The sequence below is a fragment of the Strix uralensis genome, chromosome 38 (assembly GCF_047716275.1).
Source record: "Strix uralensis isolate ZFMK-TIS-50842 chromosome 38, bStrUra1, whole genome shotgun sequence".
Lineage (NCBI taxonomy): Eukaryota > Metazoa > Chordata > Aves > Strigiformes > Strigidae > Strix > Strix uralensis.
In genome coordinates, this window is record NC_134009.1 from 1,029,438 (window position 1) to 1,044,546 (window position 15,109).

The 15,109-nt window shown below is 65.4% G+C and overlaps 2 protein-coding genes across 8 annotated transcripts in view; one reads left to right on the forward strand and one right to left on the reverse strand.

Moving 5' to 3' along the window:
* The window catches only part of DNM2 (dynamin 2), a 31,367-nt gene extending 21,666 nt beyond the window's left edge, over positions 1-9,701 (forward strand). For all 7 annotated transcript variants that reach the window (XM_074854647.1, XM_074854646.1, XM_074854648.1 and 4 more), the window contains 7 exons: positions 2,160-2,273; positions 5,291-5,400; positions 5,718-5,829; positions 6,192-6,356; positions 7,102-7,334; positions 7,456-7,710; positions 7,969-9,701. In XM_074854647.1, coding sequence (XP_074710748.1) covers positions 2,160-2,273; positions 5,291-5,400; positions 5,718-5,829; positions 6,192-6,356; positions 7,102-7,334; positions 7,456-7,710; positions 7,969-8,038 — 1,059 coding nt within the window. In that variant the 3' untranslated portion in view covers positions 8,039-9,701. The remainder of the gene's footprint in view (positions 1-2,159; positions 2,274-5,290; positions 5,401-5,717; positions 5,830-6,191; positions 6,357-7,101; positions 7,335-7,455; positions 7,711-7,968) is intronic.
* Positions 9,702-11,468: 1,767 nt separating this feature from the next.
* On the reverse strand, positions 11,469-13,992 carry TMED1 (transmembrane p24 trafficking protein 1). The gene is made up of 4 exons (XM_074854789.1): positions 13,596-13,992; positions 13,145-13,242; positions 12,523-12,724; positions 11,469-11,796 (listed from the first exon to the last, which is right to left on the reverse strand). Exons 1-4 carry the CDS (start codon positions 13,752-13,754, stop codon positions 11,578-11,580), a joined length of 678 nt encoding a protein of 225 aa, XP_074710890.1. The 5' UTR covers positions 13,755-13,992; the 3' UTR covers positions 11,469-11,577.
* Between the last annotated feature and the right edge of the window lie 1,117 nt (positions 13,993-15,109).

Consider the following 15,109-nt stretch of genomic DNA (forward strand, 5'->3'; position numbering starts at 1 on the left):
TCCTCCCTCCCATCCATGCTTTGGACTGACCCCAATCAACCCCCCCCCCCGGTGCATTTTCCCCACGTCTGCCCATGAACTAACCCGTGTGGTGGTACTAACCCCTGGCAAACGCTGGCCTGCAAAAGCCGCGGGGCTGGGGCACCGCAGGGCCCCTCAAGTGTCCTGTAACGTGGGACGCGGCTCCCGCAGCGGGGACACGCGTGGGGGTGCTGAACGGGGAGGGGGTTATTTGTGCTACTCCCGGCTCAGCCAGACTCTCCCTAAATCCGTCGGGTCCTCGCCGGGGAGTTTTTCGGGCTCTGGCAGCCATCGGTGTTGCTGTTTGCGAGGCAGCTCCTGCCCCGGGGAGGTCTGACCCCCTCGCTGCCACCCGGAGCAGCCGGCGCCCCAGGGTGGGGTGTCACAGCAGAAGCAGCCGCCTTGGGGGACCCTCCGTCCCCCCTCGTTACCGGGGAGCGGGTCGCTTGCAGGCAGACCGGTGTCCGGAACCGTGGTCCGGCTGCGCGGCTCACGGAGCAAAACCGCGGGGGGGATGGTGAGAAACGCCGCTGCCCTGCGGCCCCGGGAGGGTGAGGGACCCTGAGCTCAGCCTAAAGGCCTCTGGGGGCTGGGCTGGGCCGGGCTGGGCCGCCGTGACCTTCCTCTGGGTACAATAACTCCCGGAACAATGGAGGAGCCCCGCCGGGCAGAGCGTGATCCCGCCTGCCTTTGAAACACTTCGGAATCTCCCAGTTTGCCCTGGAGATGGTGGCCGTGTGGCCGGTGGAAGGCAGCCTGTCTCGGGGGGAGGCCAGGCAGGGTCTAGCCCTCTCCTCGGCTCGCTAGGCCCGGCCCAGCCCTGGACAGTCCGGACTCCTGGCTCGGAGCGATCCTGGCACGTCTCTGTCACCGGCTCTCGCGGCCGCCAGCGGTTGGTGGTGATTCAGGATGTTTCCCGATGGGGCTGTGCTGCCGCTGAGGTGCTCCCTGCAACGGTGGAAGTTGTTCCACGAGGATTTTTGTCTCGGGAAAGCCGTTACGGGCGCGGGGGATGCTCCTTAGCAGCAGGCGGGTGGTTCCCCTCGAGCTCCGGTGGTGCCGAGGCAGGCGCGGGCTGCTGTCACGAAGGCTCGGCTGGGTGGTGGCTGCATCGCGTGAGCGTCCTCGCCACCGGCCATTGGCTCCCCTGGCTGGTTGAGGACAGGGAACGCTCCCGCCTGCACCAGGCAGCGCGGTCCCTCGTGCACCGTGTCGTGAAAAACCGCCGCTTGCAACGTCAGGCTTTGGCAACCTCGCTTCAGCACGCTGCTGCCCCGATTGCCGGCGGCTGCTGCTCCGTGTCGCGTGTCAGGTCTGTCCGCGGGCTGCCAGGGAGCCTTTCACCGGTGGCTACGAGCCGGCTAGTCCTGCCAGGGAGCAGGTTTTGGGTGAGAAACACGGGATTCCTTGGTTATAACGAGGCTGAGGGCTGCCTCGGCCGCGCTCGGTGAGGGCGCGTGCTCGCGGAGACCCCGAGCGGAGCAGGGATGGGGAGAGCTGCTCTGGTAGCCGCTGCGCTGGGTAAGTTGCTCCTTTCTCCTGGGGATGTGCCCCAGCCGAGGGGGCTCGGTTGGGCTCCCCAGACTTTTCTGTGCCTTGACGGTGGGCGGCACGACGGCGGCTTCGAAACGGCCGGGACGGAGGCGGAGATCTGCTTTTTGTGGGGCTCCCGGCACCGCCGCGCTGCGGGACACCCCAAAACAGCCCTCGGGGCAGCTGCGCTCCTCTCTTACACCCGAGAATTCCTGCCTCATCCCGCCGGGGCACTGGAGCTTCTGCTCTCCACCCCCTCTCCTGTCGGGGCTGCTGCTGGCTGCCCCCGTGGAGTTCCCGTGGCGCCGGGTTTGGATCTGACCGTGCCGCCGGCCTGGCCGGGGCCTCGCTGCTTTTCTGGCTGCGGGAGCTGGGAGAGCTCCGGGCGTCCCCCCGCCTGCTGCTGCCTTTGAGAGAGGGACTCTGGAAATCTGCCTGGGCGAGGGTCTGCTGAGGCTTTCTGTGAAGGGTCGAGGTGGGCTTCTGAGCTGAGGGGCACTTGGCCTTGCTCTCCGTCGGGGGATCTGCCCCGGGGACCCCACGGTAGCCTGTAACCTCGTCTTCCTTCCTCCCCCCGCCCCCCACCACCGCTCCTCTGCCTCCAGGTGATCCGCAGGGGCTGGCTGACCATCAACAACATCAGCATCATGAAGGGAGGCTCCAAGGAGTACTGGTTCGTGCTGACGGCCGAGTCGTTGTCCTGGTACAAGGATGAGGAGGTACGTGTGCGGAGGGGGGCGGGAGGGGGTTTTGGGGGGAGGCTCTGCCGCTCGCGGGGCTCGCCTGAGGAGATCCCGGGGCTGGCGTGGGGGCAGAATGAGCACCCGGGGATTAATTAGCGCCGTCCGTCCGTCCGGCGGCGTGCAGGAGCGTGGGTCTCCTCTGGAGGGTGCCCTGCCCACACCGCACAGTCCCCGCCAGCAAATTCCCCGTCTCCAGACACTCGGGATTGGGTAAACACAGATAAACCGGGAGACGCTGGAGGTCCTGCGGGATCCAGGCACCCGGCCCAGCCTGGGGGGTGGCCAGACCTCCAGGAGGGATCGGGGACCTCCCGGCCCCCTCCCGGCCCCCTCACCCCACTCGCTCTGGCCCTGGGGCCAGGAAAACCCCCAGCGCTTGGCTGCGGGTACAGCAAAACTCAGTCGGTTGATTGTCACCGAGCCCCGAGCCCCCGCCTCGGCCGTTCCCCGTGGGGTTGCCGCGCTGGTTTTGCATCGAAAGCCGCGCTCGGGCAGGACGGGGTTTGGATCCCCACGCCGGGGTTGAGCTGCTGCTGCTGAGCGGGGAAAGGTCTTTGAGGCTGGAGGGAAACGGGCTCAGGGTGGGCAGGAGCTGGCCACGGCCCGTGGCACCCTCCGGGCAGGGACCCGGCCACCCACCCCCCTCCAGAGCCACCCCCTGAGCGTGGGGACGCCGAGGGGACCCCATTCCCTCCGCTCCAGGGGTTTCTGTGCGCCGGGACCCCGCAGATCCCCCCCCTTATTCCCTGCTGGGTGTCTGGGAGGGGCCGCTGCTGCCCCCAGACCCATTTGTGAGGGGATCTGCTGCCCCCTCCCCGCTGGGAGCTGGAAAGGGCGTTTCACCGCTCAAACCCAAAGCGATTTCTTTCGGGCTCAACCCTCCCGGGAAGGGGATGGCGGCAGGACCGGCACCTTCCCTGCGGGCGCCGGCATCTCCTCCGCGGCGTCGTGCTCTCGGCCGCTTTCAGATTTTCAGATTTTCCACCATTTCCGCCCCCACAGGCTGCGGATCGGCCGCGATCTCGCCCTTCCCCTTACGTCACCGGCCGAGGCTGCGGCGGGGTTGGGGCAGGGGGGGGGTGGCCGCCTCACAGGGAGTTTTGGGGGGGACACAAGGGGTTCGGTGCCTCGCCAGGGCCCAGCACGCGGGTCAGAAAAAGAGACGTGAACACAACTTTTATTTCCCGGGAGCCGCTCGGCAGCTGGACGTGGGGCGCGGGGGCAGAGCCCCGGCTTCCTTTGTTCATCCTTTATCCTCCGAGCGAGCTGCGAAGGTGAACGTCTCTCCCCGACCGCGGAGTCGGATTTTAACCTCGCTTCCCCCCGCCCCAAGCCCCCTTTTTAAATCTGCCTCCTAAAAGAGAAGGAAACGTGTTGAGCTGATAAACCCCCCTCCGGCGTGCTCCGCCCCCCCCCCTCAGAGCCCACCGGTGCTCCCCCGGTTTCCTGCCCAGAGGCCTCTCGGGGGGCACGTCTGGCCCCTCCGCGGCGGGTAATGAGAACCAGCCGGCCGGGGATGAATGAGGCTCTGTCTTCTGCAAGCCCAGCTCTCCCTGCCCCCCTCCTGCCACCCACCCCCCCCCAAACCCCCGCCGTTACAAAATGAACCGCCGGGAGCTGCTATAAGCCGGCACCCAGCACCCCGGGGGTTTGGGGAGGGGGTGCTGGGGGGGTGCAGCCCACCCTCTCGCCTCCCCGCTGCAAGGTTGGAGGGGGGGGGGGGGGGAGAGTGGGGAGCGCTGCCCGGCCGGGCTCCCCCCTCGGCTCTGCCCTCCCATCCCGCGCCGAGGTGAAAACACCAACCCCAAAACCACGCCGCCTCCGCCACTCGGAGCGAAACTCGGTTTAATCTGCCCCAAAAAGGGCCGAGTCCGGGCTCGCTCCCCGCCTTACCTTGGGGTGCTGGGGCGCTGCTGGGGCGCTGCTCGGCCAAACCCGATCTAACCAATGTGCAGACTACTGTACAACGTTAAACCCTCCTGAACAGGTAGTCTGAACACTGGGCAGGCTGGGCTGGAGTCTCCGGCTTCCCACGGCATCCACGGGGGTGGCTTTTATTTTTAATTTCTCCCCCTCCCGTTTTTTTGGTTGTTTTTTTTTTTTTTTTTTTTTTTTAATAAGGAGAGAAGCCCGATGGGCGAAAGGAAACTGCTTTGTCTCTCTTCTGACGTGGCAAAGTCCTTGCAACCGAATCCAGTCTGGAAAAAAGTTGTGGGTTTTTCAGGAAATCATGAGGAGGAGTGTGGGGCGGCGGTGGAAGGGGGGCGGAGGGGGGGAAGGCTTTGGGTTCGTGGCCTCTCTACAAAGGCGAACGTCACTTTTTGGGACCGTGTGCGCAGCATCTGGAGACAAAGTGGAGCTGGAGCTGTTCTAAACAATTCCAGATGTGGCGTTTCGGCAGCGACTCGGCTGGGGTGGCCCCTCGGCGGGGCTGGAGAGCGGCCTCAACCCGCGGCCGCCTTCGTGCCAGACGGCGAGGCCCCGGCTCCCTCCGGCAGGGCCGGGCACCGGGGTGGGGGGGCCCTTCCCGGGGCTCCGGTGGAGCCGACCCCATCCCGAGCCAAGGGCGGGCAGCCGTGGCGCAGGCAGGGCTGCCCGCACGCCCGGAGGGACCAAATCCCTTTCTCCGGTGGTTTTTGGCGCTGCCGGATGCGTCCTCGGAAAGGCCGAGGGACACCGGGGACCCCTGGTCCGTTCTTGTGCCGGGGCCGCGATCCCGAGCGATGCTGCTTCGGGGGGAGGCTCCTGGGGGGGGCAGATTGCTCCGGCCCAGATAAACCCTCAGCTGGGCGACCGCGTGCTGGGGACTGAGCCAAAAGCGGCTCTTGGTGGCCCTTCTCGGGTGGGAATCGCCGCCGCTCAGTCGCAGGAGCCCCGGTTGGTCCCCGCCGTGTCTTCGGGGGTTGGGATTTTGTTCCCCTCAGGGTGGCTGATGAGCGTCAGCGAAACCGCGCGCGCTCGCTCTCATCCCTCCCTCTCGTCCCCTCTTCCAGGAGAAGGAGAAGAAATACATGTTGCCTTTGGATAATTTGAAAATCAGGGACGTGGAGAAGGGATTTATGTCCAACAAACACGTCTTTGCCATCTTCAACACGGAGCAGAGGTGAGGGCTGGGAGCGGGAGCTGCCGTGGCCGGGCACCTCCCGAAATCCCTCGGCTCTCCGGGTGTTGCGCCGGGGGCTCCGGGTGCTGCCGGCCACGCTCCGGGGTTCTGCCCTTCCCCCGGGCACCGCCGGTCCGTGCGTCCGCCTTCCCCGGCGTCGTGCTCTGAGGCGGGAGCGGCTGTGAGCTGGTGGGGGAGGATTTCTCCGGAGGAAGCCGCCGCTTGCCAATATTTATAGACACGTTCGGGAGGGATTTCGGGCTTCCGCGGGCTCCCCGGTGCCATCCTCACCCCCGGCTCTGCTCCGTCTTCCCTAGGAACGTGTACAAAGATCTGCGGCAGATCGAGCTGGCCTGCGACTCCCAGGAAGACGTGGACAGCTGGAAAGCCTCCTTCCTCCGGGCGGGAGTTTACCCCGAGAAAGACCAAGTAAACACTCGCTCTGCCTCGTGCGAGCCCCCCTGGCGCGGGCTGGCCGGGGGGTGCTGCCTGAGGAGCCGTCGGGCTTGGGAGCTCCTGGCTTGGGGCCCAGTAGGTTCTCGGATACCCTGGAAAATGCCGCGGTATCACAGAAGAGGACAAACGTTTTCTACCGCGGCGCTAGTTTGTGCCGCCCGACCGATGGATCTAAGTCGTTCCGGGCTACAAAATAAACTCGTTTCAAAAAAAAAAAAGCATCCGCGTAGGATGGAAATAGGCGGACGGGACAGGGAATAAGTGTGGAGCAGAGGGGTTTCTTTCCGGGGCTCTCAGATCCCGGCAGTAATTTGTGCCCTGCTTTCCCTGAGCAGACTGAGAACGAGGACGGCGCCCAGGAGAACACCTTCTCCATGGACCCGCAGCTGGAGCGCCAGGTGGAAACCATCCGCAACCTTGTCGACTCCTACGTCGGCATCATCAACAAGTCCATCCGGGACCTCATGCCAAAGACCATAATGCACCTCATGATCAATAATGTGAGTTATTATTTCATAATTATTAATGGAGAGGTTGGGGCTGGTCTCTGCTCCCAGGGAATTAGTGACAGAACGAGAGGGAACGGCTTTGAACTGCAACAGGGGAGGGTCAGGCTGGACAGGAGGGAAAAATGTTTCCCCGGCAGAGTGGTCAGAGAGTGGAACAGGCTGCCCAGGGAGGGGGTGGAGTCCCCACCCCTGGGGGGGTTTAAGGGCCGTTTGGATGAGCTGTGGGGGGATGTGGGGTAGGGGAGAACTTTGCAGAGTCGGGCTGAGGGTTGGACTCGATGACCCCGAGGGGCTTTTCCAGCCTGAAGGATTCTGCGATGCTGAGTTGGGGGGTGCAGGGGGGTGGAACTTGGGGGGGCCGCAGCCCCTCCGGAGCAGTGGGAGCTTCTGGGGCCGGGGATTTTGGGGTTCTCCGGGCAGTCCCGGGCCGCGCTCGGCGTTAGGGCTGTGGCACAGGTGTCACCGAGCCAGAACAGTGAGATTTGGTAATCTCGGGATTCTTAATTTTTACATCTTTGTGCTGAGAAGGCGCCTGGGGTCTCGGCGTTCGCTCCCCCCTAGTTCTGGCAAACCGCAGACGCCGAACCATCCTCCAGGGCTCCGCGCACCTTCCGGAGCCGGGAGAGGAGCCCCCCGGCCCCCTGCGCCTTCGGGCCCTCCAGCCCCTCCTCCTGCGCCCGCCACCGCGCCAGGTTTGCAGCCTCGGGGCTGACCCTCGCTCGCTGTTTCTCGTTAGACCAAGGATTTCATCCACTCGGAGCTGCTGGCCTACCTGTACTCCTCCGCCGACCAGAACAGCCTGATGGAGGAGTCGGCCGACCAGGCGCAGCGCCGGGACGACATGTTGCGCATGTACCACGCGCTGAAAGAGGCCTTGAACATCATCGGCGACATCAGCACCAGCACCGTCTCCACGCCGGTGCCGCCGCCCGTGGACGACACGTGGCTGCAGACCAGCACCGGCCACAGGTGGGTTTGGCGGCGGGAATCGATGGGAATTCCTGGATTTGGGGTTTTTTTTATCCCTGGGGGAAGGGGGGGCTGTGAGCCGGCAGCGCTCCCTTCCCTGAGGTACTTTCTCTCTCCGCAGCCCCCCGCCGCAGCGCAGACCCCCCTCCGCCGTCCTGCCGCCGGGCCGACCGCCGGCCGTGCGGGGCCCGACGCCGGGGCCCCCCCTCATCCCCATCCCCGCGGGGGGACCCTCCTCCTTCGCCGCTCCCCCCATCCCCTCACGCCCGGGACCCCAGAACATCTTTGCTGCTAATAACGACCCCTTCTCGGCCCCCCCTCAGATCCCGTCGCGGCCGGCACGCATCCCCCCCGGCATTCCTCCTGGCGTGCCCAGGTAAGAGACCCCCGTTTCGGCAGCTCCCCGGTGCCGCCGAGTGGGGGGGCCCTCACCGTGGCCCCCCAGGGTCCCCTTTTTCCCTGCGGAAGGATCGGTGCCGGTTGCTGGTCCCACCGTGGCACACGCCGGAGGTTGGGGGGCTCGCGTGCCGCCAGCCGGCAGGGACAGGGGGTCCCGCAGGGACGGGGGGGGTCCCGCTAGGACGTGGCCTCGAGCCCCCCCACGCTCACGCCTCTGTTCCCCTTCTCTCTGCAGCCGAAGACCCCCGGCCGCGCCGAACCGGCCCACCATTATCCGACCGGCCGAACCCTCCCTGCTCGATTAACCGCCGCGGGGCTGGTAGCGACTCCCGGGCGGCTGCCGCTTCCCTTTGCCGTTTTTTTTTTTTTTTTGGGGGGGGGGGGGGGGAGGGGAAAAAACAAACAAACAAAAAAACCAAACCCAAACCACACACCCCGCGTCTAATCTCTTGTTTTTAAACCCATCCCACCCGCCATCGGGCCGGAGAAGCCCCCGCCGTGCCCAGCCCTGCTCTGGCCCCCCCCCCGACGATAAACCGCGGAGGATTATATATTTTTTTGGGGGGGGTTGAATATTGCACTTTTTGTCAGAAATCCCCCCTCCCTTACTTCTCCCCCGCCCTCCGGCACGCACCGGCGGTGCCAGGGGGTGGCTCGAATGTACGCGGCGGGGCCGGGAGCGCTCGGGGGGGGTCGACTCGAGCTGTCGCCCCCTGGAATCGGGGCCGGTCGGGTCCCCGCCTGTTCGCTTCTTCCTCCTTTTCCTCCTCTTCCCCCCCCTCTTCCCTCCCCCAGAATTTTTGTATTAATATATTATATATAAAACTTAGCGATTTTTGGTTTTCTCTCCCAAACCTGAAAGTCGATTGCTAATCTTGACCATAGTCTATATTTCAGTTTTTATAGCTTTTGAGGAAAATTTATATATGGAAAATGATGGGACTTGCGATTTGCTAATAAATCTAATCCGCCGCAAAGCAGGAGCAGCCTCTCCCCGTAGTCGTCCCCGCGCCAGGCGCCGGCTCAGCACCGAACCTCAGGTATTTCCTCCGCTCCGCACCCGGCGCCCGCCGCGAAAAGAGACTGGAATAACGCGGGGGGGGGGCGATACCGGCCCCTCCCGGCCCCCTCCGCGTCCTCCCGGTTTGTCGTCACCGCCACCCCGCGCCGACAGCGGTTTTTGGGGCTCCCGGGGAGGAGGAGGAGGAGGAGGAGGAGGGAGTGTTTCACCCCGCTGCCCCCCCCCCCCAGCCAGGCTCTGCCCGGGGGGGGTTCGGCTCTGGGGGTGCCTGGAGCTGGGGGGGAGCTTTGCTCCCCCCCCCCCCCCCCTCCGCCTCTGCCTTGGACCCCGGTGTCGTCCCCGGCCGCCCCGCCGGGCTCTGCCTGGGAGCAGAGTTGTAAATATTTTTACAGACTGTATTAATTGTATAAAAAAAAAGGAAAAGGAAAAAAAAAAACAAAAACACAAAACAACGATAATGTAGGTTTTTAAAAGCCTCCAGGCCAGCCCGGCCGCGGGGTCGGGGCTGCGGCGCTGCCTTAACCGCCCCCTCCGCAGCGAGGGGGCCCAATTAATCCATTAACGAGCCCGAGCGGCCGCGCTGGCCGGTGGCCATCAGCCCCCGCTCCAGCCAGGCCCCCCCCCGCCCCCCGCCGGGTTTTGGGGGGCCGGGGGCAGCCTCGGCACGGCCGCTCTGCGCAGCCCTCGCCCCCCTTCCTGGCCGGGGGGGGTCCCGGCCGGCGCTTGCCCCTTCCTGCTCGCCCGTTGCCACCGTTGCCGGTGGCTCGGGGACCCCCCTTCCTCGCTCCCCCCCCCCGCCCCATCTGGCCAAACCCCGGCGCCCGCCGCTCCGCTCCCCCCGTTTGCCAACGTGTAAGTGCCTCCGGTCTGTATCCTATTAATGAACTAAAAAAAAAATTTAAAAAATAAAGGGAAACAAACAAAAAAAAAATAAAAATACAAACGTTGCGGTGAGTCTCCGGCGCTTTGGCGGGGGGGGGGGGGGGGTGTGGTCTCACCCTTTGTGTCGCCCTCCTGCCTTTTCCTCCAGTGGGTGATTGCTGGGGGGGGGGGTGTCAAATAAAGGGGAGATTTGGGGGGGGGGGGTCTCACATCAAACGGGGCTTTTGGGGGGGTGTTGACTCAAATGGGGCTTTGGGGGTCTCAAACTGGACTTTTGGGGGGGGTCTCAAACGGGGATTTTGGGGGGTTTTGAATGAAACGGGGCTTTGGGGGTCTCAAATCAAACCGGACTTTTGAGGGGGGGGGGTCTCAAACGGGGCTTTTGGGGGGTTTTGAATGAAATGGGGCTTTGGGGGGGGTCTCACCTCAAATGGGGCTTTGGGGGGGGGGGTCTCACCTCAAATGGGGCTTTGGGGGGGGTCTCACATCAAATGGGGCTTTGGGGGGGGGTCTCACCTCAAATGGGGCTTTGGGGGGGGGGGTCTCACCTCAAATGGGGCTTTGGGGGGGGTCTCACATCAAATGGGGCTTTGGGGGGGGGTCTCACCTCAAATGGGGCTTTGGGGGGGTCTCCCTGTTCCCTCATTCTCAAGGTGCCGCTTGGGTGATTCAGCCCCTCCTGAGCTTAAATAAAACCGGGGGGGAACAGGGGGTTTCCCCCAGCCCCCCCCTCCCCACTGGGCACGTCTCTGTCCCAGCTCCATTTTAGCCAAGATTTCACCGACGGCTGTTTGAAACCCCAAATCTTTTATTATTCGCATCAAACCGTAGAGCCGAGGCCGGACCCTGCGCCGGGGCTGGGCCGTGGGGGGGGGGGCGGTTCTGCCCCTCGGCGAGCGCCGGGGCGATGGGGTGTAACCACCCCCTAATGAGGCGGCTCGCTAACGAGGGAGCCCCCGGAGGCTGGCTGGGAGCTGGCTCTCCCATTTTGGAGCGTTTCACCCCCATTTTGGAGCGTTCAACCCTCATTTTTGGAGTATTTCACCCCCATTTTCAAGCGTTTCACCCCCATTCTTGGAGTGTTTCACCCCCAGTTGGAGCGTTTAACCCCCATTTTTGGAGCATTTCACCCCCATTTTGGAGAGTTTAACCCCCATTTTGGAGCGTTCAACCCCCATTTTTTGAGTGTTTCACCCCCATTTTGGAGCATTCAACCCCCATTTTTGGAACATTTCACCCCCATTTTGGAATGTTCAACCCCCATTTTTTGAGTGTTTCACCCCCATTTTTGGAGCGTTTCTTCCCCTTTCCCCCAGCCCACCTCCGGCCCCTCATTTACAGCCAACAGGAGCGATATTTGCTGCTTGAAATCCCTTTTCTGGGCATTTTTAAGGCTCCTTACGCCGCTCCTGGCCCGGGTCAAACCCCTCCCGCGGAGGAAGGACCAACCGGGGGTGGGGGGGGGATCCTGGCTCTGGGTCCCGGTTTCCCCCAAAGCCGGAGGGACTCGGCGGCTCCTTCCCGGGCGCCCGGACGGTGCCGGTGACAAACGCTGTGGGAAGGGGGAACCCTCTCCCCGAGCAAAGTCTGTCCCGGGGCCGTTTCCCACCCGGCGGAGGCGATTCCCAAGGGTTTGTCCAGCCCCCGGCTACGGCTGAGCCCAGAAACCACCTCGGGGTCCCGGGGACTCGTCCCCGCGGCTCCCGCAGGGCCCAGATTCCATCCTAAAACGCTTGGGGACGCGTAGCCGAGGCCTTTCGGTGATTAAATACGGGGGTTTTATCCCCAAACCTCCCTCCCCCGGGGTTCTCATCGGCTCCAAGACACCGGGGTACAAGTCTGGGGCAGGTTTAATCCCCGCCGGGAGGGAGAAGCAGCAGCCGGAGGGGAGCACGTTCCCTGTCCCGGCAGGGAGCAGCGTCCCGTGTCCCCCCGCCCCGTCTACGTCCGCACCGTCCTCTTGTCCTCGAAGAGGCTCTTCAGCATGTAGACCTGGAGGAAAGCCACCACCACCAGCACGCCCAAGTTCACGGCCGACCAGAAGTTCACCCGGCCCAGGTTGCTCTCCTGCAGGTTACGGTCGCGGGCCTCGAAGGCTCGAAGCAGCGTCTGCATCTGGATGCTCCGTTCCAGGCGGCTCCTCATGGTCTCGATGGATTCCTGGGGGCGGGAAGGGAGGTGCCGGTCGGATGCGTCGACCTCCCAGGAGGGGTTGGGGTGGGGGGACCCCGAAGCTCACCCAGCCCACCCCCCGCCCAGGGTGCTCAGAGCCCCCCGGGGCCGGGGCATCACCCGCTGCTCTGGGCAGCCTGTGCCAGGGGCTCCCGCCCTCAGCGCAGAGAATTTCCTCCTCAGATCTTGTCTAAATCTCCCTGTTTTTAGCTCAAACCCATCCCCCTTGTCCCGCGGCTCCAGGCCCAGTGAAAAAGTCTCTTCCCCGCCCCTCTCAGGAGGGTGGGAAGGTGCAACCGGGACTCCCCGGAGCCGCCTCCTCACTAGGCTGAGCACCCCCAGCTCTCAGCCCGTCCTCCCAGGAGGCTGCTCCAGCCCCCGGGGCAGAGTTGGGCCCCCCCAGCACGGCCCTGTCTCCCCTGTGCCGAGGGCCCCCGAGCTGGACGCAGAATTGGGGAATAATTTGAGCTGAAAAAGACCTTTTTAAGATCTCCGAGTCCAACCGTAAGCACGGCCAAGTCCAGACGCAGGACGCTGGGGTCTCCCCGGAGCAGGGGGGCAGGATCCGCCCCCTCACCGCGCTGCCGGTGCTGCCGCCCGGGGTCCGGTTGGTTTCCCGGGCTCCAGCGCGTGGTCCCGGCTCGTGTCCGGCTCCTCCTCCCTCACGGGGCGGGTCTGACCCCCCCACCCCACCCTGTCAAACCTCATCCCCACCTTGATGTCCTCGATCTTGACATCCAGCGTGTCCTCGGGCTCCGCTGCCTCCACCCAGGCGTCGCCTTCCTCCTCCTCCTCCTCCTCCTCGTCCTCCTGGGCGCTGTCGAAGATGAGCTCGAAGAACACCAGCTTCTCCGAGATGGTGCTGAAGGAGTTGTCGAAGCAAAGCTTGTAGTCGCCGGCCTCGGTGGGCTCCACGCTGCGGGGGGAGAGAGGGGTCAGCGGGACGGGCAGGGACAGGCAGGGGGACGCGGGCAGGGGGATGCATGTAGGGGGATGCAGGCAGGGGGACACGGGCAGGGATGGACGGGGGGATGCGGGCAGGGGGACGCGGGGACGTGGGCAGGGACAGGCAGGGGGATGTGGGCAGGGGAATGCGGGCAGGGGGACGCGGGGACGCGGGCAGGGACGGGCACGGATGGACAGGGGGATGCGGGCAGGGGGACGCGGGCAGGGGGACGCAGGGATGTGGGCAGGGACAGGCAGGGATGGACAGGGGGATGCGGGCAGGGATGGGCAGGGGGACGGACAGGGGGACGCGGGGATGTGGGCAGGGACAGGCAGGGGGGTGTGGGCAGGGGGACGCGGGCAGGGATGGACAGGGACGGGCAGGACTCACGTGTGCGCCCCGTCGGAGCGCCGGTACTCGCTGACCAGCAGCAGCCCCGAGGGACTCTCCAGGGAGAAGTCGACGTCCAGCCCGGCCCCGCCGATCACCTGCCGGAACCGGGGATGGCGGCACCGGGGACCACCGGCACCGGGGACGCCCCCACTCCCGCCCGCTGCGGCACCGGGGCTCTGCTCATCCCCGCGCCCCACGTCCCCCAACACCTGGGTCTGGGCCCGGTACCGGCTCCCCGCCGCCTCCCTCCTTCTCCCGGTACCCCCCGTCTCCCTCCCGGTGCCGGTCCCTCCTCCTCCTCCTCACGGTATCCCCTCCCCGGTACCAGCATCCCCGTTACCGGCCCGCCCCAACCCCGCTGTTACGGGCCCAGCCCTCCCGTTACCGGTCCGGTACCGGCCCCGCCCCTCCGGTACCGGCTCATCCCAGGCCCCGCCCCCGCCGGTACCTGGTACTCGGCCTCCAGGGAGGCGTTCCCGGGCGCGCCCTGGTAGAAGCACTCCCGGCGGCCGGCGGGCAGCACGAACGTCACCTCGGCGTCGGGCGGCGGCGGGGCGGCAGCGGGCCCGGCCCAGAGCGCCAGCAGCCACAGCCACGGCGCCGCCATCTCCGCCGCGCGGCGCCTTTAAGACAGGCTCCGCCCCTCCGCCGCGCGGCGACAGGGCCCCGCGGCGGGGGTGGCTGCGGCGGACGCCTGAGGCGGGAGCGGCGAGGCGGAGCTTCAAGGCAGCGCCTCCGCCGCCCCGTTGCCCGGGGTCCTCGCGGCCGCCGCGTTGCCCCGCCTCCCTCCAGAATCCTCTCCGTTAATTGGCTGCTCCCTCCCGGCGCCTCGCGTTCTAACTTCTCATTGGCCGACCTGGACCAGTGCCCGCCCCCCTGAGCGTCTCGCCTCAGCCTGAGGGGAGCACGACTCCCACAATGCACCGCGGTGGGGCCTGGGGCATATTAGGGGTCCTGAGGCAGATTTGGGGGGGCCCAGGGCAGATCTGGGGGGCCCTTGGGACATCTTTGGGTGGTTAGGTGCGGTTTTGGGGTGTTCTGGGGCAGTTCTGAGTGATTAGGGGCAGATTGGGGGGGCCCTGGGGCAGATTTAGGTGGTTAGGGGCAGTTTTGGGGGATCCTGGGGCAGTTTTAAGTAATTAGGGGCAGATTGGGGGGGCCCTGGGGCAGATTTAGGTGCTTAGGGGCAGTTTTGGGGAATCCTGGAGCAGTTCTCAGTGATTAGGGGCAGATTGGGGGGACCCTGGGGCAGATTTAGGTGGTTAGGGGCAGTTCTGGGGGATCCTGGGGCAGTTTTTGTTGGGGGCTGGTGCAGATTTGAGGGGCCCTGGGGCAAATTTGGGTGGTTAGGTGCAGATCTGGAACGCCCTGAGGAAGGTTTGAGGGCTCCTGGGGCAGATTTAGGTGGTTAAGCACAGGTTTGAGGGCTCCTGGGGGAGATTTGAGGGTGGCCTGGGGCAGATTTAGGAGGTTAGGGGCAGATTTGGGATGTCCTGGGGCAGTTTGAGGGGCCGGAGGGCAGACTGGGGTCTGCTCTGTGAGCAATGTTGGGGTGCGGGGCTGCTCCCCAGCCTGGGTGCTGGCTCAGCCCTGGGGCTTGGCCTCACCTTCCCGGGGAACAGGGGTGCAGGGCCGCATCCGCCCTCCCGCCGCCACTGCCCAGCCCCAGGCCGACCTCTCAGCCCCAACCCCTCGAGATCGGCGACTCCGGGAGCGGCCCCTGGTTCTGCTCCCGCATCGCCAGCCCCGTCGAGGTGCGTCTCCCCGCCATCATGAGCTCGCTGCCTCTTCCTGCGCTGAAGCGCTGCGCACGCGCGGCTCTTCCCCCTCACCGGCAGCTGCCTTTCATTAGCGGGTGAAGTGATTCCCGCCGAGGCCGGCAGCACCGTCGGGAGCTGGATGTGCCGGAGAAAAACCAGAGGAGCTGTTTGAAGCTGTTGGACCCCGTCAAGGGGCTGGGGG